At 35.2% G+C, this 26,593-nt stretch overlaps 1 protein-coding gene across 2 annotated transcripts in view; it reads left to right on the top strand.

Annotated features, from left to right (window-relative positions):
* The window catches only part of LOC150106127 (TNF receptor-associated factor family protein DDB_G0285149-like), a 246,739-nt gene that overhangs the window by 107,117 nt on the left and 113,029 nt on the right, over positions 1 to 26,593 (top strand). For both annotated transcript variants that reach the window (XM_090393876.1, XM_090393875.1), the window contains exons 7-8: positions 2,279 to 2,374; positions 19,777 to 19,821. In XM_090393876.1, coding sequence (XP_090250002.1) covers positions 2,279 to 2,374; positions 19,777 to 19,821 — 141 coding nt within the window. The remainder of the gene's footprint in view (positions 1 to 2,278; positions 2,375 to 19,776; positions 19,822 to 26,593) is intronic.

Here is a 26,593-nt window from a genome sequence, read left to right as displayed (position 1 = left end):
TGTTGTTGAGAAGATCTCAGGATCTTCTCAACAATCCTAATACCTAAACTTAAGTAATCTTTTTTATTTTAGTTTATTTTATTTTTTTATATATTTCAAAAAGGATAATGAATCAATCACAGTGATGACAGTTCCTCTAATAATATTATGGCCTGTAATCACCAGAAATAGTAATTACATTACCATTGACCATGTCCATAGTCTTAAGAAAACTATAGAAAAGACTAATGAATAAATTAATAAAAAAATAAACAAACTTATTTATTTAGCCTATATGAACTTTGAAAAAGCATTTGACTCCATCAAAATATCAGCTATCTTAAAATCACTGTTAAAACAGGGAATAGAAGAAACGTGCATGCATGGAAACCTTGAAATATATATATATATTATATATATGTAGTTATGCCACCTCTGTTATTACCTGCATACTCAGTCTTAAAAAAAAAAAGCTAGATGAAACTTAAAACGGCCTTGCCTATTCCTTATAAGGGAAATAAAAGGCATTAGCAGATTTATTTATGTTGTATAAGAAAAGTTAAATTTCCATTAAGTAGAGGAATAAGACATGGGGGAGGGGTGCGAATTCAATATCTTCTAAACTCTTTACATCATTAACCTTTTTTTGAGGAAGTTTTTCATGAATTGAACTGGAAGAATGGTGAAATTAAAATTAACAGAAAGATTCCAACTCATTTGTTTTACTGATGCATATAGTTCTCTTGGCAAAAGATTCAGAAGACCCAGAAATGAAATTAGTGGAATTAGTTCAAGCGTCCATTAAAATGTTTGATTTTATTTTGTATGTGATTCCCCACTTTCTTTCCCTGTCCCTTAAGATGGGACAGGGAAAGAAAGTATTTTATGACTGTAGATCTGTGTGTGTGTGTTCATAGGACGAAAAACCTGAATTTCCAGATAGTTAAACCTTTTTTAACCTTATCTTGAAATTAAATTTTTTTTTTTTTTCTATATTGAAAAAACCCTCTACCTTCGTATGAGACACCAGCTAACTCACCTTTAGTCGGAAGAGACCAGATAAAGGTTCTTCATGTCATAGAATGGAATCAAACCGAACTTTCTTTCTGACCAAAGGGCTTTTTTTGCCTATACCTACTGAGCCTCCAGTATAATTCTTTTAAGTGTTAAATTGGAGGCTCTATTGGGTTGATGGTGAATGACAATTTAACACTTAAAAGAATTATACTGGAATGCGAGAAGTGGAAAAGGTAGATTTATATGTTTTTGTTTAAAAATTAAAGAATATTCAAATAGAAGAAATAAAAACAATGATACAACTAGTTGAATGACTTTTGGCAAGGTTGAAGGGTGACACTCTTCAAAATAATACTTCCATTAGTTTGAATGGGAAAGCTTTTGATCAGTGTGCCTTACTTGTTAAAGTTGTAAAGTTACCTAGTTAAGAATAGAAAAGAATATGCTCAGTGTGACACTTAAAGACAGGATACCCTTCCATTTGATAAGATCGAGAACAGGTGTACAAGACATCATCAGCATTATTCATTCAAAATGGAGATTGGCTGGACGTATTATTGCAAGATATAACAACACAAGACAGTCCAAGTTATTGACAGAATGGAGACTTGTGGATGGCAGTAGACAAAGAGGAAGATCAAGGAAGAAATGGCAAGATGAAATTGATAGAACTGCTGGAATGCATTATATGAGAAATGCTGAAAATAGAATAGCATATAGAAAATTGGGAGAGATCTTCATCTTGCAGTGCATTGATCCAGGTTGAATTTAAAAAAAAAAAAAAAAATGAAATCAGCCATGGATATAAAGACACTTTGATTTCAACAGAATCCAGAACAAATTCTTGTTATTTTTATGACATTTTCTTGTAATATGAAGTTCTGATTTTTTCTTTCTTTCTGAACTTAACATTTTTTCTGGTGCTTTACGTTTGCTATAAACAGCTCATAGGAACAACAGGAATAGTATATTATAGTGATTGGTTTACTACATTTGTATTGAATTATATTGACTGTATAGAATTTTGATTGGGACTTCTCTCTTTGTTTTTTCTGTATTGAAAACTGTCTTTCAATATATATATATAGTATGTATATATATATATTTTTCATTTATTTAATTTCATTTTGTTTTTTCATTTATTTTAATTATATATATTTTTTTCAATATTTAAATATTTAACTCTAGGTACATTTAAGTAAAAATGGCATGCTAATTCAAAAATGGAACTGATGTGTATTTTATTTTTACAAAAAATTTATTTTTTCTATTTGTTTTATAGGGAAAACTTAAAGAACTTAAAAATCATGAGAAATCCTTAAACGATCATCAGGATATTGTTTTAAATGCTTTGAAATTACATCATCAAATAATAAAGGTAACATTTTTATTTTTACTTAAATTATTTTTAATTAACTTTAAAATAAAAAAAAATTGTTTGTCTTTTGTCACTCAAGTTTTCCTCCACTTTCATCATCACATGGTTAGTGACATGAGTAACTAAGATTACAGCAGACACTTTTTTTCCATCTCATGTTTCTAATTTTACTAGTATTACATTTGAAATTGGATGAGTTCTGCAGCTGATTTTTTTATTTTATTTATTTATTTATTTTTTTTTTCAGTTTCAGAGTTAAAAACCAAAGTTTTCAGCTGGAAAATCCTTTGCCTGGACATTCACTAAACTCAAAGAACATGTTTAGAAAAAAGTTCCCCTAGTCACCGACTCAAAATTAACTTATAGATCTATATCGACATAAATATTCTTATGGCCTATTATCTGTCCAGATTGGCTTTCCTAATTGTAATTTTAGGAGAAGATAAGGGGATTAGTTTTATTCTTCAGAAGGTGGGGAGAGAGAGAGAGAGAGAACAGCTTCCATGTTATCTTTCCCTCATCTATATAACAGAAATTTTCATTAGACGATATTCTATAACTGACATTCAGAAGTTGGTAGACTTCTATCATATCATCCCTCTTTCTCCTGCTAACCAGAGTCTGTAGTCGATGATTTGTTCTCATAATCTACATTCCATAATCTGAATATAATCTTTATAACTCTTCTTTGTACTCTTTTCACAGCATTTTTATCCACTCTGAATCTGGAAAATCAAATTTAGACAGAATAGTTGAGGTATAGCCTTATTAGTGCATCGTAAAGAAGCAAAATGACTTTGTTATTCTTACATGACAAGGTATATTTCAACATCACAATTCTTCTGTGTGTTTTATTTGCAATTTTGCTATTGACCTCATCATCATCATCATCAAATTCCTGACATGTACCCTCAAGGGGATGTACAGGATATGATAGTACTACATGATTTTCCACATTTCAAGCCTTTGACGGTTTTTTCTACTACAAGTATGGATTGTATTCCTGACTGCATGCCTAGTCAGTCTTTTTTACCACTGTGCTGTTATCCCTGCTTGTTTCATTTAGCAATTTTTCAAAGTAATTACTCCATGCTTCAAGGATATCTTTTTTCTCCTGTTTTCGTGTCACCGTTATCATCTCAAACTCCTTTTACAGCACTATTTCCTCCATTTCTGAGCTTCTTCAACAACCTCCAGATTATTTTACCACCTTCTTGATATTTATTTTCAATGTTCTTGCCAATGTCCTCCCCTGACTTTTGTTTAGCTAGTTTTACACAGTGTTTCGCTTTCTTACATTTGTCTCTGTATTCTCTAAGAGCAAAAGCTGACTTATTTGTCAGGAACTTTTGATATGATTTCTTCTTTTCCTTCACTGCCTCTTTAACTTCCTGTGTCCACCATGGAGTTTTGACTTTTCTATCCTTGCAGACAACCTCACCACATGTCTCTCTGGCTGAATCAATCAGGGTTTTCTTCAAGGTTTGCCACTGAATCTCCTCTTTCATTTTTTCTTCAATATACTTTGTGTATTTAATCTACAGTTCACATCTGAGAGCTGCTCAACTTTTATTCGCTTTAAAACTTTCTTACATATCATTCTTTTCAATATGAAATATGAAATTCACTTTTATCCTGCTCAAGACTAAATAGTGATCACTTCCAATTTCAAATCCTCTGTACACTCTGGTGTCCTGCACCAGGGAGAAAACATCACTATCAACAATAACATAGTCAATGAGACTTTTCTTATTCCTTGCTTCTTCTCTCCTTGTGAATTTGTTCACATTTTTATGTTGGAACATGGTGTTAGTAATAACCAGTCCAATTCCTGAGCAGAAATCCAACAGGTATTTGCCATTATTATTAGCTTTGCTTTTTTTCTCCAAATTTTCCCAAAATATTTTTGTATGTCTCACAATCATTTCCTACTCTGCTATTTAGATCCCCAACAAGGACCAACTTTTCCTTTTTCATTGTGTCAGTTGCTTTTTCTAAAGCATCAAAAAATTCCTCCACTTCTACCTTAGTAGAACCTTCTGCGGGACCATAGGCACAAATAAGTCTCATTGTCCAATTCCCTATTCTGATATTATCCCACATCACTCTACTTGAGACTGTCTGCCATTCAAGAAGATTAGCCTCGTATTTTGGGTTGAATACTAGCTGCTCCTTCTTTTGCTTGATTGTCATTTCCTGAATATAACATTTTGTATTTATTGCTCAGAAAGATCTCCCCAGTTTTTGCATTTTTTGTTTCAGTCATCCCTATTATGTCGATCTGGTGCTTACCTAATTCCTGAGCTAGCTCCATTTCTTTGCCATTCAGACTTCTTATGTTGATAGTACTGATCTTTAACTCTGGTGATGTTGAGTTGGGGTGTACTTTCAGATTTATTTAAAATGAAAATAATGGCTTACAAAGGAGAACCCCAGTGAGAATTAAAATAGTGAAAGATAATAAAATATTAGAAGTAGTAAATACTTTCAAATACCAAGGATGTGATTTATTATATGAAGCTGAAACTGATATAGCCATTAAAATATTAAATTTTTTAGAGCAAATAGTATAATAAATAATATATTTGAGCCAGCTCTGTTTCAAAAACATACCAGAATTAGACTATATAATGTCCTCTCTAAACCCACTTTAATATATATAACTGAAACATGGATGCTGAAAAAGAAAGAGGAAAAACGAATTCAAACACTAGAAATTAAATTTCTCTGATACACCAAATGGGACCATAAAACAAATGAGGAAATTTTACAATCACTGAATATAAAACCAGTTAACTATTATTATCATCATTATCAATTTCTTGATATGTAGCTTCAAGGGATATTTGGGCTACTAAGACAGTAGTATATGATTAAGTGTACATTATTATTAATGCCATGTCAACAATTTTCTTCCAAGTGGTATTAAGAATGGGTAACAACCTCAACAGAAATCAGGGTGCCATACTGAAGGATATATGGAAAAACTTAATCAACTCACTCAGCTTAACGGAATTACAATATGCAAAAAATCATGTAACGCATGTGCATACAACACGTATCCATGATACTGACTGAAGCTTCTCAACACATGCACGCATATGTTTAAAACTTAACTGCCTAACAGTTAGCAACGTTGCTGTATTCTCTCATATTTTTTGTATGCACTGTTTGAGCCTTGACAAAGCTAGACAGTCGCTAGCGAAACTAGTAGGCGGAATCATACTAATCTATGTATTAATTAAAAAAACCTATGGTCTCATAACCTCATTTTTTAACTATTACTCTACCTAATTTCCCATTATCAGCAAACAACTGTGCAGCAAGGTTCAGTACTCAGCACTGAACCTTGCTGCACCACTAGTCACCTGTTTTTCACCTCAATTCTGACCTCCATATACCACTTTTTGATATCTGTCCAGCAACCACCCACTTATCCACTTAACTAGTGTCATATCCATCCACATTTGTTCTAATTTGCATAACAGAGTTCCATGCGGTATTCTATCAAATGCCTTTGCAAAATCCAGAAAACTCATTGTGCAGCCATTTCCTTTATCTGACTCTGCTGTACTCTATTATAATAAGTTAGTAAATTACTAAGGCATAACTGACACTTCACAAAGCCATGTTGACCCTCATACGCTATCATTTTTTTATCTGCTCATTCTTGAATCTCTTTTTGACCAGTTTTTCTATTACTTTTATCACCATGCCTGAGATACTGATTGGTCTATAATTTGCTACTTGTAGTCCTAGAACCTCCCTTATGCAAAGGAATTATTTTGTCCTCTTTCCACTCTCTTGGAACTCTACCAGAGCTGAGACTTAAATTAAAAGCCTAGTAAAAGGCATTGCCAGTTCCCTTGGACATTCTCGTAAAACCTATCAACTGTATTTACACTGATATTCTCTAATATCCTAAGAACCTCCAATTCATTCACCTCTGTTCCCAAATTAGTGTCTGTCACAGAGATTAAAGCAGTAACTTCACTAGGATGATATGCCCTTGCAAAGTGGTCAACCAGTAATTCTACCATTTTATCCAACTTCTGTTTCCTCATGACCATCATTACTCATTAAGGTTAATCTTCCATAGTCACTCTTTCACTTACTTGTCCACAACAAAAGAACTCCGAGATTTCCTTTGGTCTGCTTGGCTAGATTCTTCTCATAGCCTGAGTCTTGGACTGTTCATAAGTTTGCTGGTCACCTTTCTCTTTATATACCCTCCACAGCATACTAGATATATCAGATATACAATTTAATACTGCTTCATCTAGATGATCCTTAACTATATTCCATGCACTACTATCATCCTTACCCTGCAGTGTTTTATGCCATAGTACAGATTTGAACTTCTTCCTAAGCATGTCATAATCACCTGCCTTGTATTTTACAATCTCCCAAGTCGAGACTGCATGATCGCTTTCACCAGTTAGAGGCAAAGTCGTCACCTTGGTTATGGTAGCTGTTCTGATCCTATGACAAGGTCCAATACTCTTCCACTCCTAGTCCCCTCCATCACACGATGCCTTAAATAATTATCTCTTAGCAGGTATATAATTCTATTTCCTTCCTACCATGTGATCTTTCTTCCTTCCAATCTACATCTCCATAGTTGAAGTTCCAATAATAATCACTCAACCCATACTCATCATACTAATTTGGCAATGTATGTCTTCCAGATCATCTGTGAAACTCCCTGGTCTATAGCAACACCACTGTATATTTTGTTTTGCTGTCCTTAATCTCATGCCAGATTGCTTCAAATGAACAGCCACCTTCCTGCCTGTCTCCCATTCTTTTTGGCTGCAATTCATCTGCTATTATCAGCAATACTCCTCCCCCTCCCTCCCAAACCTATCTTCTCTATCTTCCCTGAATATACTAAACTCTTTACATTCAATTCCTGTAGCTATCATCTGCTGTTAGCCAAGTCTCACTGATGCCTATAAATTTTGGCAAGGATATGGAAATATAACTTTAATGAGTGCAGATGGTAGAAATGTAACAGAGGCAGACAAAATTGTTAAGCTACTGAGTGATCATTTTGCAAGGGTATATCATTCAAGTGAAGATATTGTTATGACAGAGGTGACAGGAACCGATGTGAGAACGGAAGTCGATGAATTGGCAGTACTTAGTTCTCATATTCTCTCATATTTTTTTGTATGCATCGTTCGAGCCTTGACAAAGCTAGACAGTCGCTAGCGAAACTAGTAGGCAGGATTATACTAATCTATGTATTAATTAAAAAACCTATGGTCTCATAACCTCAAAAAGTCTCGTTTTTTAAGTCTTTTATGACCAAATATGTATAATTTAAAGAGTGATAGTTAATCAAGGTGATACTTGCAGGATGATTTAAATAGGCTGTCAGTATGAGCAAAAGTTAATAGGTGTCAGTTTAATGTCGAGAAATATAAACTTATGCAATTTGGGAAAAATAAATTACAAGCCGTGTATCACATCGATGCTACTGTACTCCAGGAAATAGATGAAGCTAGAGTTTTAGGGGTGGTGGTAGACAGAGCCGAAGTTCAGAGGACATATTGCTAAGGTAGCCCATAAGATTACTTGGCTATTGAAGAGCACTAACACAGAGATAAGTAAGTTATTTCTCTTTATAAGGTCCTGATACATCCACATCTGGATTATTGTGCCCAAGTCTGGTCCCCTAGGTTTCTTGGTGATGAGGAAGCAGTGGCGAGTGATCAAGATGGTAATTTGGCCTTTGGAATGTTTCCTATGGGGATAGATTGAAGGCGTGTAGTTTGCAGAAGTTGGTTGATAGGAGAAAAAGAAGGGATATGATAGAAACATTTAAGTTTCTTGAAGGGTTGTATATGATAGATGGAGGAGAAATGTTTCAGCACTTGGCTAGAGAGACCAGAACAAGGGATCATACCTGGAAGTTGAATAAAAGTATACTTAGTAGTGGCGTGAGGACTAAATTTTTTGCTTGGAGAGTTGTAAGAGAATGAGTTGCCAGTCAGTTGTGAGTGCTTTGTTTGTTAATGGGTTCAAAGAGATGATAGATTGTGTGGATAGATTGGATCTCCTGCGATGAGTCTTTATACTCCATGTAGGTGCCCATATAATAATAATAATTCTTCCTCCTACTTGCCACATAACAAAAAAAAAAAACTTGGATTTGCTTTCGCCTTTTTTTTTTTTTTTTCCAGCTCATGCTTAATGATTCTACTCATCCATCTAGCTCCTACTTGATTTATCCTCCTAACCTTGAATATGCAGTGCAATATTACTTCCTCCCAATACCCCCTTGACTATTCCCCTTCCATGCACTGTGATCATCTTTCCCTTGTAGATCTTTATAGCACGGCCCTGCTTCAAGCTGCCTTCAAGGTGCTATCAAAAAAGAAACCAGACTGTGCCAGATACTAGGTGACAACTCTAGTTGCAGTTTCACAGTGTGATTAATGAGAATCCCTGTGCACACCAATTGAGTTGTGTCCACTGGAAGTCATGTAAAATGCTTTATTCTTATCACATGTTTGTGCTGTTCTATGAATTCTCCATGAACACGAAATTAGAACCAAAGGCAAATGTAAAATTTTGCATACAACTGAGGAAATCTGCCACAGAGACCCTTGAATTACTTTTTAAGGCATATGAAAATGAAACCATGAGCCAAAGTCAGTCTTCTAAGTGTCATTCGCATTTTAAGGAGGACAGAACCACCTTAGGGATGATGAGAAGCTGTGATGACCATCCACTAGCACAACCAATGAAAACTTCAAAAAAATTCAACAGATCATCTGTGCAGATTGACACATGACCATTCAGAAAGTTGCTGACAGAGTTGGGATTTCATATGGAGCAGCTCAAGCAATCATCACGAGAGATTTGAACATGCATCGCGGCACTGTCAAGTTCATTCTCCATCTCTTGGCTTCTGACCAGAAGGAGCACCACGTGAATGTCTGTCAAGAACTTTGTCACAAGGCCATTGATGACCCAAAGGTCATCACAGGGGGACTAGACTTGGATTTATGGCTATGACTCATAGACAAAACAGCAATCATCACAATGGAAGAGTATATTCCCCAAGACTGAAGAAGGCAAGGCAAGTCAGGGGTTCTACAAAGAGCATGTTGATCATCTTTTTCAACATTAAGCAGATTGTGCAGTGAGAATTTGTCCCACCTAGTCAGATGATCAATGTAGAGTTCTACTGCAATGTTTTAAGGTGATTGAGAGAAGACGCTCATTGCAAAAGACTGGAACTGTGGCAAATCAGCAACTGTCTCCTCCAACACGACAATGCTTCTTCCCACAGTTCCTTAATAATACAAGCGTTTTTAGTGACCAGCAGCATGGCATTCATCCCACATCCTCCTTACTTGCCAGATTTAGCCCATTGTGACTTCTTTTTGTTTCCAAAAATGAAATTGAAGCTGAAAGGACAGTGGTTTGACACTGTTAAGGAGTTCCAAGATAAATCTCATACAGTGCTTGATGCACTACAACAAGAAGACTTCCAAGAAGCATTTGGAGCATGGCAAAATGGTGGGATAAATACATGAACTCAGAAGGGACTACTTTGAAAGGGGTTGAGTCCAAATTCAAATTGGATAAGTTATAAAGATTTTATTAGCATAGTCCAGTTTCTTTTTAATAGCACCACATATACCCCTTCTTAACTGTAATTTTCACATGTTTTGCTACCTTCTTAGTGAAGTCCACATGATCACTTCCCCAAATTAGAGGCGATGTAGCCACCTTAGTAATGGATGGGTCTTCTGATCCTATAGCAAGATCCAACATTTTCATACCCGATTTCCCATCCTTCACATTCTGCTTCAAGTAATTATTTCTCAGTAAGTGTATAAATTCCCTTTCCTTCCTGCCATTTGATCTTTCCTCCTTCCAATATATGACTTAGAAATTGAAATTTCCCCATAATAATTACTCGACTTTTTGTTGTACTAATCTGCTGATGTATGTTTTCTGCATTATCACTGACCCATTGGCTATAGTAGCAACGAATTTTATATTTTGTCCTATTGGCTTCATGGAGTTCATTTGCTATCATCAGCAGTACACCATCCCCCTCTCCTGTATGCTCTATCCACCCTGAATATGTTAAATCCATCACATTCTATCTCTGTAACTACATCATCTACTGTTAGCCAAGTCTCACATTTGGCATGGGTGCACTAACCAATGCCAAAATCTCTTCTCTCTTGTTCCTGATACTCCTGGCATTACTATGTAGAAACTGTAGCATCCTGTTAGGGTCCCAGCTACTTTTACATCCTGAATTGACTATCCCATTCCAATTGTTGCATGAGGGATGACTAAATTCTGCAATTTTTGTTCATTTGCACACTCATTCACCTCATAGGTGACTACACACATACACTCAATCTGCATTTGTCCTAATTGCTTAGTTTTCCTGAATTTTCACTTCAGCACTGTCAGTGAACAAAGCTCTCTCCAGACGCCTAACTCCAAATTTATTTAAGTGCAATCCATTAGCATTGTACAAATCTTTCCATCCATCAAATTCAGTCCATAGGTTCACAAACTGTGCATCATTCCTTCTTTACAACCTGTATATTGATTCATTAGCTATCGTTGCTCCTTCTCAGTTTGCCTCTATCATAGCATGGCAGCAGACTCGCACAAAAATTTATCATCTTGGTAAACCAAATTTATCATTTTGGTACCATAAATTCTTGGAATTTATGGTGTACCAAAAATTCATAAGATAGGTATTCCCTTAAGACCAATAGTAGATGGTAGAGACTCTCTGACCTCTAATTTAGCAAAACATCTCACCAAAATGATTTTACCTCATACAGGAAAAACATTTTCTTTCATCAAGAACAGTACACATTTTATTGAAAAAGTAAAAGATATTTATATTGGACCTTCAGACATATTAGCAAGTTTGGATGTTATCAGGCTATTTACAAATGTTCCAAGAAACGAAACTGTGAATCTCCTAGAAGACCTTTTTCCTCCAGACATCGTAGATCTTTATAAACATTGTATAAATAATACTTTTTTTCATTTTTCAAGACAAATTTTGGGAACAAAAAGAAGGACTGGCTATGGGCTCTTCCCTCTCTCCAGCTTTAGCTAACCTATTTATGGAAAACTTTGAAAATAATGCTTTAAACAATTATCATCAAAAACTAAAAATATGGCTATGCTATGTTGATGATATATTCATCATATGGCCAGGAACAACAGATGAACTCATTGCTTTCAAAGATTACCTAAATAATTTGCATAATAATATAAAATTTACTTTAGAACAAGAAGAACTTAGAAAACTGCCTTTTCTAGACATTTTGTTAGAAGTCAATGAAAAGGATAATAAACTTTCTTTCTCCATATATAGAAAACCCACCAACACAGGAAGATTTCTTAATGCTGCCTCACACCACCACCTTCACAAAAAATAGGTATAATAAAAACCCTAAGGGACAGAGCATATAACATTTCTAGCACAGAGAAAGAAGAATTAGAATATCTAACACAGATCTTTCAAAAGAATGGTTATGCAACCCCAAGACTATCAAAAAAATTCTCCACACACCTGCTACAAGCATCTCTCAGAAACAAGATTTCAAAAACGCTATCACGGCTTCCATATATCAAAAATGTTACAGACAAGATGGCTAAATTACTTAACAAATATAACATCAAAGTAGCCATTCTGCCGCTGGAAAAAATTTCGAGATTTCTACATCCCCTTAAACCTCCTCAACATCCTTTAAAAAAACCAGGTGTTTACAACATTTATTTTTCTTGCGGCATCTGCTACGTAGGACAGACAGGAAGACCCGAAGAAATTTGCATGGGCAAACACCAAAAGAATGTACAAAACAGAAGAGAACAAAAATCAGGTCTAGCTTTCCATACCACTTCCACCGGCCACAATGTACTATGGCAGAATACAAAAATGTCATACATAGAAAAAAACTGTTATATAAGGAAATTTAAAGAATCTGCAAATATGCTTAAAATACCAATGCAGTAAAAATCAAGGATTAATTCTCCACCAAGTTTGGACAGCTTTAATAAAAAATATACCTCAGTCAGACCTCGGATATTATGAACGTGAACAACAGAACATGGCATCATCCAGCATTGTTTAAACCCAGCACTGCTTTGAATCTGCATTCTGATTTTTAATTTTATGAATAGTCAGATGGCTACAACTGTATAGTATGAACTGTTATTTTCATTTTTGTTGTTTTAACTTTCAGTTACCTTTTACCTCTGAAGATGCAAGTCGAATGACTTACGAAACTTGTCGGGTGTTTTATTAATTCATTGTGTTTTATATAGCTTATTGTAAAAAAAAAAAAAGAAAGAAACGTGGTCCAATTACCGGAATGTACCATGTGAACTTCTAAACCACAGAAACCTCCACTTACAATCTGTATTTAAGTTTTGTCAATTTGGAAAAGGCATATGGCAAGGTGCCAAGAGAGAAGCTATTGAATATGCTACAGTTATATGATGTTAATGGGGCATTATATCAAGCATTACTTAGTCTTTATTTGAGTTGTAAGTCAGCAATTAGAATTGAAGGAAGTACAGGAAGATGGTTTAATATTAAATCTGGTGTGAGACAAGGATGTACATTATCCCCTCTGTTATTCATTATCTGTATGGATCACATTATGAAGGAAAGTTGTATTAAACATGATATCAAAATTGGAGATGTTAATGTCAGCTCTTTGCTTTATGTGGATGATGTTATACTTCTAAATAAATCCGCTACAAGGCTGCAAGATTCTCTGACTAAATTGAATAACTGTTGTAATAGATATGGTATGAAGGTCAGCAATAAACAGACAAAGACAATGAAAATAGACAGAATCATTGCAAATGTCAACTGTGTTGTGAATGGAGAACCTGTGGAACAAGTAAAACATTTCAGCTACTTAGGCATGATTTTTAGTGAAGATGGTAAATTAAATATGGAAATAGACAACAGAATCAACAAAGCTGGTATGGTAGGAAGTCAATTGAATAAATTCATATAGAATAAAGAGAATTTAGTTGGAATGCTAAATTCGCTGTATACAAGACAGTGTTCAAACCAGTTTTAACTTATAGATCTGAGAGTTGGGTCAGAAGTAAAACACTTGACCAAAGACTAGAGACTGCAGATATGGGAGTCCTGAGAAAGATTATAGGCATGATCAGATGGCATCAATGGCAATATCATATTAAAAATGAGGATATTAGGAAAGAACTTGACATTGTCAGTATCCAGGAATGCGTGAGGAGAGCTAATCTCAGGTGGTATAGTCACTTAAACAGAATGGGCAAGGAAAGATTAGCAAAACAAGTGTTCACTGCCAGGTTGGCAGGAAAATGACTCAGAGGAAGACCAAGATATAGGTGGATTGATATGGTACAAAGTGCCTTAGACGATAGAAATATAAGATCTGATAATGTTGGAGTCTTGACGAGTAACAGACTGATTTGGAAGAAAATTGTAGATAGGAAGTTAGTAATAGTGTAAATTTTTCAGGTAGTACTATCATATCCTGTACACCCCTTGAGGATACATGACAGGAAATTGATGATGATGATTTGAGTTGTATTTGCAATCTTTGCTACATAGCTCCTGAACTTCAACTTCCTATCCACTAACACTCCAAGATCCCTAGCCTCATCAGTTTCTTCTAGCATAATCCCATCAGTATGTTACGATAGATATCTAATCATACTGAAGTGAATGACTTTACATTTGCTGACATTGAACTGACATCCATTTTCCCATGCCCACAGTTCCAGCCTATTCAAATCATTCTGCAAGTATTGCATATTAGCAGCATTCCTGATTACCCTACCTATCTTTGCAACATGCAGCAAATATCTGCATGTTGCTTGTCAAATCTTTCCCAATGTCATTGATGTATAGATTGAATAACAGTGGACCAATTACTGATCCCTGTGGTACACCACTGGTTATTTTTTTTTATTATTATTAATCTTTGTACTGATTATGGGCAGTACTACCCTTACATCACGTCCAGACTTGATATAGGCCTAAGCCTTCACAAGTGTTTTGCCCTATGCCTGTTCTAGTTATCAATGTAGTCATTCTCTGGTGGCAACGGCATGCCACCAGTGTGCCCTGTAGGACCCTCAAGGAAAGATATTTCATATCCTTCTACGTAAGCCCAAGCTGTTTTAAGTCCTTATAGCTATCTGCACTCCATACGCCATGTAAAGTGATGGTGGTGCTGGCAAACCTCAGAGTTGCCCCATGCTCCTCCCATATCCTACTAACTAGATCTTGCATCCCCCATATACCACTTTTTGATATCTGTCAGTCAGTCAGCCATCCTCTTATCCATGCTAATATTCTTTAATCCAAACCCATATTATCCAATTTATGCAACAGTCTACGTGCTGTATTCTGTCAAAAGCCTTAGCAAAATCCAAAAGTATCTTGGTGTATTCATTCCCCTTGTTTGTTTGAATGGTAACATTGTTATAGAATGCAAGCAAGTTGCTAAAACATGACCTTCCCTTAGTAAACCCATGTTGCTCATTGCAAAGTGTAGATTCACTGTCAACCCATTTCTGAATGCAAGCCTTAACCAGTTTTTCCAAAAACGTCACCACCACTCCTGGGATACCAATTGGTCGATAGTTGGATACATCGGTGTTTGCATCATCTTTATGCAATGGAATTCCCATACATTCTTTCTATTCCTGTGGAATCTTCCCTGTTCTGAGACTCATATTAAACAGCCTGGTCAAAGGAATAGCCAGTTCAGCTGAACACTCTTTTAGCACACATGCTGATATCTCAACAGTCCCTACAGCTGAATTTTTATTCAGTTTGTGCAACAGCTCTAATTCCTCTTCCTCATACACCTGAATTTCTTCATCCATGAAGAGGTAGCAGCGAGTTCAATGTTGCGTACACCAGGTTGATAGCTTTTAACAAAATGGGCACTCATTAGTTGAACAACCTCTTCTGCATCTTTAACCTTCACACCATCTGCCTTTAGAAGAGAATTAAAGAGTGTATTACTTGGTTTTGTCAACATAACATGTCCCTTTCCCTCCTTTTTTTTTTTTTTTTTTTTTTTTTTTTTTACATCTTCAAGTGTCATCCCCTAGAAGGAGGTTGGCAACCATTCACAGAACCTTTTTCTTTCTTTTGCTGTGAACATTTATGGTAATTCAAGCGAGTCCAGTCCTTAATGTCTTCAAACCACATTCTCCTGGGTTTACCTCTCCCTCTTTTTCCATCCAATTTCCCTTCTAATATTAATTTCTGAATGCCTTCTCATCTAGTTAGATGTCCATAATATTTAAGTTTTCGCTCTTTAATTATTTTCATTAATGTTCTTTTCATTTTTGCTTTCTTTAAAACATCTTCGTTTTTCATTTTTTCTCTGCTTCTTTGTTTAGAGTCCAAGTTTCACCGTTGTAGAGAAGGCTTGACCAGATATAGCACTTTATTAATCTTTTTCTTGTGTCTATATTAATGTCTCTGGATATTAGAACAGTTTTCATATCAGTAAAGGCTTTTCTTGCCATCTCTATTCTTCTTTTTATTTCTTTAAGGGAATTTCTTCTGTCTGTAAACATTTGTCCCAAATATATAGACTGAACCTGTTCAATTTTCTTTTGGTTAACAGTTATGTTCAGTTTCTTATTTATTGGTTCTTTTGATATAATCATGTGCTTTGTTTTCTTTAGGTTAATAATTAGTGTCTAAGCTTCTGTTGTAAATTTCTGTGATTAAGTTTTGAAGATCATCTTCAGATTCAGCTATAAGAACTGTGTCATCTGCATACCTGAAGTAGTTGAAGTTCCTACCTCCGACTTTTACACCCTTCAGTTCTGAAATATTTTTAAAAACTTGCTCACTATATATATTGTACAGTAAGGGTGATGATAAGACACATCCTTGCCTTACTCCTTTTTTGATTTCAAAGTTGCCAGAATATGTGTTTTTATATCTTATTGAGGCCATTTGATTCCAGTATATATTTGTAATTATACTTAGATCTTTTCCTTTTAACCCATTATTCTGTAGGATATGTATTAATTTCTTGTGATCTATTGAATCAAATGCTTTGGTGTAATCAATAAAACAAAGATATATATGCTATTCTGGTTGTCAAGGCTTCTTTCACATATGTTTTCAAATTAAAGATTCCTTCTCTTGTACCTTTGTCTTTTTGAAAACCTGATTGAGTGTCTTCTATTTCTACTGACAAAGTGCCTTTTATTCTTTCTAGGATTATTCTCAGTAGTAATTTTGTAACGTGGCTTGTTAAACTTATTAGTCTATATTCTGTACATTCAAAAGTTCTTGGAATTTTGGGAATTGTGAGAAAGATGGATTTCCTTAGATCATCAGGGATGTATTCTGTATCATAGATGTTATTAAAAATAACCTTTAGGTCATTAAGTGTGTTTTCATTTACTTTCTTTAACAATTCAATAGGGATCTGATCGGGGCCTGGTGTTTTACCTGTTTTCATTTGACTTAGAGCATATTCTATTTCTTCATATGTAATTGGTTCACCATCCATATTTTGTATATCTGGTGCGTCTGTGCGATCAGAATCAAACAGTTCTTTTCCATATTCTTTCCATCTTTTTATGATATCTTGTGTCTCTAGTAGCATTCTTCCATTTTGATATTTTATACAAGGATTATGGTTGAAATTTTTCTTTTTATTTGACAGGGCTTGGATTGATTTATGCATTTCTTTACTATTGTGTTTCTTGTCCAGTTCCTCTATTTCTTTACATTTTTCATTTAGCCACTTGTCTTTAGCTTTCCTGCATTGATTTTTTATAATTTTACTGAGTATTCTATACTGGTGTGTATTTTTCTTTTTTCGTCTTTCATTCATAAGTTCTAGTATTGATTCAGTCATCCAGGGTTTTTTCTTATTGTTTGTCCAATTTAATTTTTGGGATAACTTCGTTAGCCGTCTTATATATTGCACTTCTAAAATTTGACCACCTGTTTTCAATTTCCTCTGTGTTACAAAGTGTATTGTCTTCTGTTTTATATCCTACATGATCTAATTTCTTCCTAATTTCTGAGTTAAACACCATTATGTTGTCAGGTATATTCAGAGCTGTGAAGTCAAGTCTTTCAGTATGATTGTTTTTAGAAATGTTTTTTAGCTTAATTTTTAAAGTGGACACAACAGGGTTATGGTCTGAACCTATATCAGCACCTGGGTATGTTTTTATGTTGGTTATATTATTTTTGTATCTATTATTTATCATTATGAAATCTATTTGGTTTCTTATAGAGTTATCTGGGTTTGTCCAAGTATACAGTCTGCACTTTGGATGTTGAAAGAAAGTATTCATTATGCACAAGTTGTTTTGAATGCAGAATTGTATCAATCTCTCACCTCTTTCATTTCTGTCGCCTAGTCCAAATTTTCCAACAACTGGATTTTCTTCCCCTTCTCCAACCTTTGCATTCAAGTCACCCATCACTATGAGTATTTCATTTGATTTTACATATTCTATAGATTTTTGTAAGTTATCATAAAAATCTTCTATTTCTTCATCATCGTGAGTCATCGTAGGGACATAAACCTGGATAATTATGATGTTAAAAGGCTTTGCAGCTAATTTAATAAGTATTATTCTTTCGTTTATGGACAACAGCCCCATTACAGATTTAAAGATGTCTTTCTTAATAATGAAACCCACTCCATATTCATGCTTCTCTCCACCAGAATATACAAATGGAAGCCATCTTTTTCTAGTTTTCCCATGTTAGGCCATCTTGTTTCACTGATTCCCATCACATCAACTTTAAGTCTTTTTATTTCCTGTATAAGGTTGTCAAAATTCCCTAGTTTATATAATGTTCTCACATTCCAATTTTCAAGACTCTGTTTCTTGTTTTCAAATGAGGAATATCAGATGCCAACCGTCCTTTCGGATTTAAGTTGACATCGTCATGGAGTGCACTTGCAGCACTCATTTTAATCACAGTTTCAGTGTCTTCTTTCCTATAACTATTTACAGCTTGGGACGTTTCAGAGGTTCCAACTTCCAAAGCATAGTTTGTAAAATATTTCCGTTTCTCCATGGTCAACTATAGGATAGAGGATAGTAACGTGGTGAGGCCCCGATCTCTTCCACGTCTGCAATAGCCAGCTAACTTGGCTCACTCTGTCAGCCATTGATCTATATTTAGAATCTTCCGCCTGCCAGTTGTTTTCACATTGCCATCGATATATGAATTCTTCCGCCAATAATGAAACAGCAGATGTCATTGCAGTCCTAACATCTCCCATGCTGGCCACATAACGTCTTGGGAGATGCTCTTTATAGCTTTCTGCCAGCTCTTTGCTTAGTATCAACTTTGCCATGGCTCATTACGACACCATGTTTCCCAGGGGGGGGGTCCACATGGAGGCATGATACTAAGACTTCCAGGGTATGGCCCTCCAGACTTCACCGAAATATTGGCACTTCCATCTATATCAGGGTTTTAGACTGTGTCGTAGGTTGCCAACCCACCACGGAAATCCATCCCAAGCTTAACTGTGCTCAACATGCTACAAGCATGACTGATGGCTAGTCAGCCAAGATCCTGGTAGGAGAACACAGCTAATTCCGCCCCCTTTATGTTCTTCCATGTGAATGATGACTATAGTAGGCAACTTGCAGGAACATTGAACTCTGCACATACTATGAACTGATAGAGGAAGAAGTTCATCCTTAAGGGAACAGATAAGGGTAGCCAGTTTCAAGTGAGGTTAAAAGTAGTGCAGAGGTTGTATTTTTTTTTAAATTTCGGCTATTTTATTTCAGATGTGTCCAGTACATAGAGGTTGGTGAAAGCATTACTAAAATCATCCTGAAGAGAAGATTGAGGATTGGAAGTGTTAAGCATTTTGCTAATTCTATAGGGGCTATATCCATTAGATAGGAAGGTGTGGTGAATACAAATGGGTTCTCAACATCTCTTCCCCCCCTCTGTAATTTGGTATAATAAAATCTCTCACCAATAGAGCCAACAATCTTTATTCCAGTGAGACATCTCTTGCAGTACATGGTCAAAAGAAGTGTTTTGAATTTCTGTTCAGTATTTCTGGAAAAAAACCATAATTTGGGTGGATCAGAGTGATTAATGGTGCCTTTACAAATAATCTTACCCTGAGTAATATGAAAGAAAATTGTTGACAGGGTGCTTTTGCATCATTATCTTGAGAAAAATTATAATTTTACCACATAGCGAATGTCATATTGAAAAAATGTTTAAGAAAAAGTATAGCAGGCATAGTACTGTAGCTGTCAAATGTGAAGATACAGTGCTCTTTCATGATGAATTCTGTTACTCAGAAGTTAGGTAGTAATAATAATAATGATAATTCTGTTCTGTTTTTCAGACACTTGTTGAAGAAAAAGATGGTCTACAGAAGAAGTTGAATGAGGTAAGAATTAGTGATTTATTCTTTCTCTAACATTACATAATCAGTTCATCTTCTTTGTAATACTGCCAAGGAACTTGGCACGTTTAATGTTGCCAGGGAACTTGGCATGTTTTCCGGGTAGGTTATCTATTTTAAAGGTGGGGCTTGAGTTTCTATGGAGAACCTCATTGCTTGTTCTTCTGTGAATTATCTTGGCCTAGCTAATTCACATTTCCAACTAAAGAGCCATATTACTTTTTAGTCTAAAATTAAATAACCATATTTAAAATTCAGATATTTCATTTATTATTATTATTTTTTGTTTGAGAAGATGATGATGCATGCATCATCATCTTCTCCAGACTGTTATTTGCTCGCATAATATGTCCAAAGTATGACAATTTTTGCTTGATGATCATAGCTTTGAGGGAGCAATCTGGCTTTATTCTATTACTGATTTATTGGTTTTCTTTGCAGTCCATGATTGGTGTTTAGAGAAATGTTTTGCAGTGGAATCAGTAGAATAAGTTGCAGTTATCAGGAATTTTCTAGACTCTAGGTAGCAAGCAACAAGGGGTGCACTTTGTTTTTTTGACAGGCTTGTATGTGACTGCAAGTTGAAATTACGTAACAACATAAACACATTCAGAGGTGCTTGTATATATGTATGGAATGAAAATCCTGCTGAAGTCATCTCTACTCATAGAATTAGGAGAAAAAACAGTTAATGATTTTTGTGATTGTGATTTTATCTAATAAAAGAAGAGGTTTGCTTAGTAATAGAGAGTTCTAGTTGAAGAGCAGCATTTCTAAAGAACAGACAGCATAGGCCTTTAACAGTGGTGTTTTAATGAAACTGTATTTTTGTAAAGAATTATGTGCTGATGTTAGGTGAATGTAGTTGTGAGAAATTGGGTTAAGTGTGATAGACTTTCTCACACTTAACCCAATTAGAATGTCTCAAAAAGATAAAGTACCCATTAGATTATTTTTTCTTGAATGAATTTGGTTCTGGGATGTTTGCTGTAGAAAGACATATAGTTCTTGTTGTATTTTTCCAAATGGCAAAAATGTCGTCAACATAATGGATATTTGACTAAAGACCAGCCTTACATGTTGGGTGTTATATGCACAAGTCTTTCACCTCTGCTGCATGCTCTTGCCCTATAAGTTTTGGGCTTTATTTCAACCATGAAAGATAATCAACTAAATAGTATTATTATTATGAGAGTTATAAAAATTAGTATTGTTGCAGTTATAAAAAAAATAAATAAATATCTTCCACATCCATTTCATCATCATCTGAGGCATGAATAGAAATATAGGAACATAGCATCGGTTATTCCTTACCAAATCCCAACTGGCATTCTCTACAACTATAATTCAACTCAGCTAGCATAACTACATTATTCATGATACCTTCTGTAAGCAGAGTTTATCATGTGTTTTTCTCATATGTGATATTACTTGCCAAGGGTCAAAGCTATATAACTGAGAGGAGACCTCCACATAGCCTATAAAGGAATGCGAAGAACCGACCAGGGCTTCTGACCTAATGTCCAATCCTCACCTTCTCGTGGTGAACCCTGTTGGCAATCTACCTGGATACTGAACGAACATGGATGGGCTGGCAATTTGGGATTTAGCCGATCAAATTGTATTCTTATTGGCTTAAACCAAAATACAAAATGATGGTACAACATGACAAAATTTCATGCCGGCTGGGGCATCGCCTGGTTACACAAGGCCCCCGTTGTTTTCACCAGGGTGAACAGCGAAAAGTCAGCTACTGGAACAAATCTGAAAACACACCCAACTCAACATGACCAGAGTTAAAGATCGGTACTATCAACATAAGAAGCCTGAATGGCAAAGAAATGGAGCTATCTGAGGAATTAGATAAGTACCAGATCGACATAATAGGGGTGATTGAAACAAAAAAGACAAAAACTGGTGAGATCTTTCTGAGCAATAAATACAAAATGTTATATTCAGGCAATGACAATCGAGGAAAAGAAGTAGTAGCCATAGTATTCAACACTAAATACGAGGCTAATCTTCTTGAATGGCAGGCAGTCTCAAGTAGAGTGATGTGGGCAAATATGACAATGGGGAACTGGACAATGAGACTTATTTGTGCCTATGATCCCACAGAAGGTTCTACTAAGGTAGAAGTGGAGGAATTTTTTGTGGCTTTAGAGAAAGCAACTGACACAATGAAAAAGGAAAACTTGGTAGCTGGGGATTTAAATAGCAGAATAGGAAATGGTTGTCAGGCATAGAAAAATGTTTAGGGAAAATTTGGAGACAAGAGCAAAGCTAATGATAATGACAAATACCTGTTGGATTTCTGCTCAGGACATGGACTGGTTATTACTAACACCATGTTCCAGCATAAAAATATGCACAAATTCACATGGAGAGAAGAGGCAAGGAATAAGAAAGTCTCATTGACTATGTTATTGTTGATAGTGATGTTTTCTCACTGGTGCAGGACACCAGAGTGTACAGAGGATTTGAAATTGGAAGTGATCACTATTTAATCTTGAGCAGGATAAAATTGAATTTCATATTGAAAAGAATAACATGTAAGAAAGTTTTAAAGCGAATAAAAGTTGTGCAGCTCTCAGATGTGAACTGTTGACTAAAATACATAAAGATTATTGAAGGAAAAATGAAAGAGTTTGAGAACAGCAACCAAACCTTGGAGATTCAGTGGCAAGCCTTGAAGAAAACCCTGATTGATTCAGCCAGAGAGGCATGTGGTGAGGTTGTCTACAAGGATAGAAAAATCAGAACTCCATGGTGGGCACAGGAAGTTAAAGAGGCAGTGAAGGAAAAGAAGAAAGCATATCAAAAGTTTCTGGCAAATAAGTCAGCTTGTGCTCTTAGAGAATGCAGAGACAAATGTAAGAAAACTAAACACTGTGTAAAACTAGCTAAACAAAAGTTGTGGAAGGACTTTGGCAAGAACATAGAAAATTAATATCAAGAAAGTGGTAAGATATTCTGGAGGTTGTTGATGAAGCTTAGAAATGGAGTTGAGAGTGCTGTAAAAGGAGTGAGAGATGATAAAGGTGACATGAAAACTGAAAACCCTGATTATCTTCATATGACAGTGTGTTAAGATGATTATCATTTTGTAATTGGACATTCCATGAACTGTCCCCAATTGCATTGAACAATCGCATTGATATATATACATATATATATATTAAAGAATAATGGTGGTGAAGATTAGCTCTGTTTGATGCCACAATTTATTGGTTTCCAACTTAATATTATTCATTTCCCAATTTGATTACTGCGAGGCTGTACCTATAAATGCTTTGCAACATTGAATTGACAGTTCCATACTGTTGCCCACTCATACAATCTATTCAAGTGCTCCTCTAAGGCCACTACATTTGCTTGATTCCTTATCAGCTTGCATCATCTGCAAATAGTTGCATATCACCAGTTAAACATATCCCAATATCATTAATACAAATTAAATAACAATGGTCCCAAAACAGTGCCTTGCAACAGACCACTGGTAACTTTCCTTTCTATCTGCTTCAGTTTAGTGACCAACTTGTGGTGTGGGCAGTCTATCAAAAGCCTTTGCAAAATATAAGTACACCGCTGTGTATGCATCTCCCTTGTCCAATGCCTTCGTAAACTTGTTATAGTACATAAGCCAATTCGTAAAACATGACCACCCTTTAACAAACCCATGCTAACAAGCCAAATAATACCACTGTTATTAACCCACTTTTGAATCCCATCTTTCACCAATCTCTCCAATGCCTTAACTACAACTTCAGATGAATTGGAACCATCATTTCCTTCCACTCCTTTGGAACCTGTGCTGTTTCAAGACTGGTTAAAAAGTTAGGCCAACACTGATGCTAACTCCTTGGAACATTCCCTTAAGACATTTGGTAATATATCATGAAGTCTTATTGACATCTAGTTTAACTCCTCATGTACTACTTGCTCGTTCACCGTTAAGTCTTCACTCGTTTCATTCTGTACATTTGAGCTTCTGATGAACTGCTCATTGAATTAAATAACTATGTCCTCTGCATCAGTCACCAATCTTCCACCTTCATCCATTGCAAGCATCTTATCATAAAGATTCTTCTTTCTTCTTGCCACATATCGAAAAAATTCATGAGGGTTTTTCTTGGCACTTGATGTGCTAATTTCTGTACTGCAATTTTGTTGTCCTTACCAATTGAGTCACTTGTCTTGCTCTTTCTACTCTTTGTGCAACTGAATATTACCATGCTTCATTTTGTGCAGCCTCCATAGTGCCACCGCCTTCTTCCAGATTTCATGCTTAATCTTCTCATTTATCCATTTTACACCTTCCTTATTCAGCCTTCTTATCTTCAGAATACATTCACACATTGATGCTCTTATGTATTTCTTTGTCTGTTTCTAAGCAGCATTTATTTCCTTACTGCTCCACTCTTCATTCCATGCTATAGTTGCAATTGTTTCCTAAGTAAAGTACAAGGCTGTCATAATCACCAGCCTTTACTTTACCATACATCCTTTCCTCACAGAAGTCATTATATGGTTAGCCACAACCCAGGTGATCATGTCATGATCACTCTCACCAACTGGAGGGATATGTAAAATCCACTAGCCCTCCTTTACATACTGCTTGAGACAGTTGACTTTTGAGAACTCAAGAAATTCATTTTTCTTATTCCCAAATGCTATCTCTTCATTCCAGTCTATACATTCTGTGTTCTAATCTATATGTTGTACATTCTGTTTTTATCGATTACTTATTTTAATCTCCTCTTATTAAAGTATGGCCTGTATAAGCATCTGTTCCTCTTATTGATTTCATGTTCTAAAGAGATTCTGCCATTTTCTTTCTCTCATTATGTGATTGATTTGATTATATGTTTTTCCATGCGGTGCTCCCCATGTTAATTTTTGTATATTTTTTGCTTAAAGATGAATCCTCCTATTACTAATTCGTTCGCCATGTAAAAATTCAGTGGCATCTCTTCATTTTCATTTATATTTCCTATACCTTCTTTTCCCATTATCATTTATCCTTCTGTGCAATTCTATTTTAGCATTTAGATCCTCCATTACTATAATTGTATCTCTAGCAATTTTTTGTCATCGTATTTTGTAATAATCATGAAATTCTTACATTTTATTCTTCATCTGCATTATTAGTGGTGCATGTACATTTATAATTGTCATTTTATAGAATCTTAGGTTAAATGTTTTGCTGTTATGCATTTTTCTGTAAATGATTGGGGTTTATATAAACACATCATATGAATGGATTGTCATCAAGTGAAGCATTGTGAAGTGGTTTATTACTGTACTTTATTTTCTAGAGTTCTCTGTACCGTCAATACTACTACTGCTCTTACTCTCTCTTTCTCTCATTTCTGCTTATGTCACTGTAAAATTGTATATAATTAATTATTTTCGAGCATCTCACTTTTTTTCATGGTTTCAGATATTAAAATATATTGCAATTTGTATGTTCTATTTAATTAAGAATTCATCTTTGCAGCTTATGCTTTGGACATTTAATCTTAAATATCAGTTTATATAATTGTTGGATGATTTTTTCACAGTAATGAAAGTAAAAAAAAAAAAAAAAATACTTTGTCTATTATAATAAAAGAAAGAATAATGGAAAAATTGGATATGGAGTAAGCAATGGAAGAGGAGAAAGAATGCTTGATTTTGCCTTGAAGCATGAAATATGTAACACATTTCCAGGTGGAAGAACTGAGAACATGCTAGACATGATACTCATGAACAAGAGATGGGCTACATCAGTTCAGCAGTGTCGAATGTTTTAAGGAGCAGACATGGAATCGGATCATATCTTAGTGATTGCTAATATCAAGTTGAAACTCAGGCGACAAGTAAAGGCACAGTTTCAGAATCAGAGAGAAAGAGATATGAGACACTGAGTGAGGAAATTACAGTAAAGTGTATAATAAATTTAGTTTAATAAAGGGTTAAACTAAATTTATTATAGTCTACTCAAGTGAAAAATAAAACTTCCTACAGGATAGTGTATAATTGCCATTTTGTAGAATCTGGAGTTAATATTTCTCTTAAGCATCTTTCTGTAATTGATTGTATAGAAAAGTGCTCAAGAAAGAACTGAAATCCATTACGGAAAAGAAACTGGAGGATAGAAACAACAAATGGTGTCTGCAATCAAGAAAGCAGTGCAACAGACGGTCCCAGAGACAGCCATAGAAGAGGTGGATCTCATGGGAGATATTAAGGATAATTCAAGAAAAAAGAGCTTTAAAGAGAGAGAGAGAGAGAGAGATCTCTGTGAGAAATGGAAGAACAGTATAAAGCAAAATGCAATGATGTGAAGAAGGTGGCAGTCAGAAGAGACAAATCAAAATAGCTAGAGGAATAGTGAGAGGATATCAATGAATACTTTGGTGAATACAGAACAAGAGAGATATATAAGATGATCAGAAACATCAACAATAAATGCAATCCAAAGCAGAGAGAGAGCCATAAATAATGAAAGTGATCAAATCTTGATGAACACAGAAGATTTAGGAGAGAGAGATGGACAAGATATTGCTCAGAGTTATATAAGACACGGGAGAGTTGTCCAAAAGAAGTTAATTGATGAATTGAGGGAAATATCACCACCAAGCACAGATTGAGAAACAGATATACTGTAAGATGAGGTTATAAAGTCACTAAAACTTCTGAAAAACTATAAAACTCTGGAAATGATGAGATCACTGGAGAGATATTGAAACATAGTAGAAAGGTGATAATAGAT

This window comes from Typopeltis vanoorti, chromosome 6 (assembly GCF_054136105.1).
Source record: "Typopeltis vanoorti isolate ZY-2024b chromosome 6, IOZ_Tvanoo_1.0, whole genome shotgun sequence".
In the NCBI taxonomy this organism is placed as follows: domain Eukaryota; kingdom Metazoa; phylum Arthropoda; class Arachnida; order Uropygi; family Thelyphonidae; genus Typopeltis; species Typopeltis vanoorti.
The sequence above is the reverse complement of the archived record's forward strand: the minus strand, read 5'-3'. Positions and strand labels throughout refer to the sequence as shown.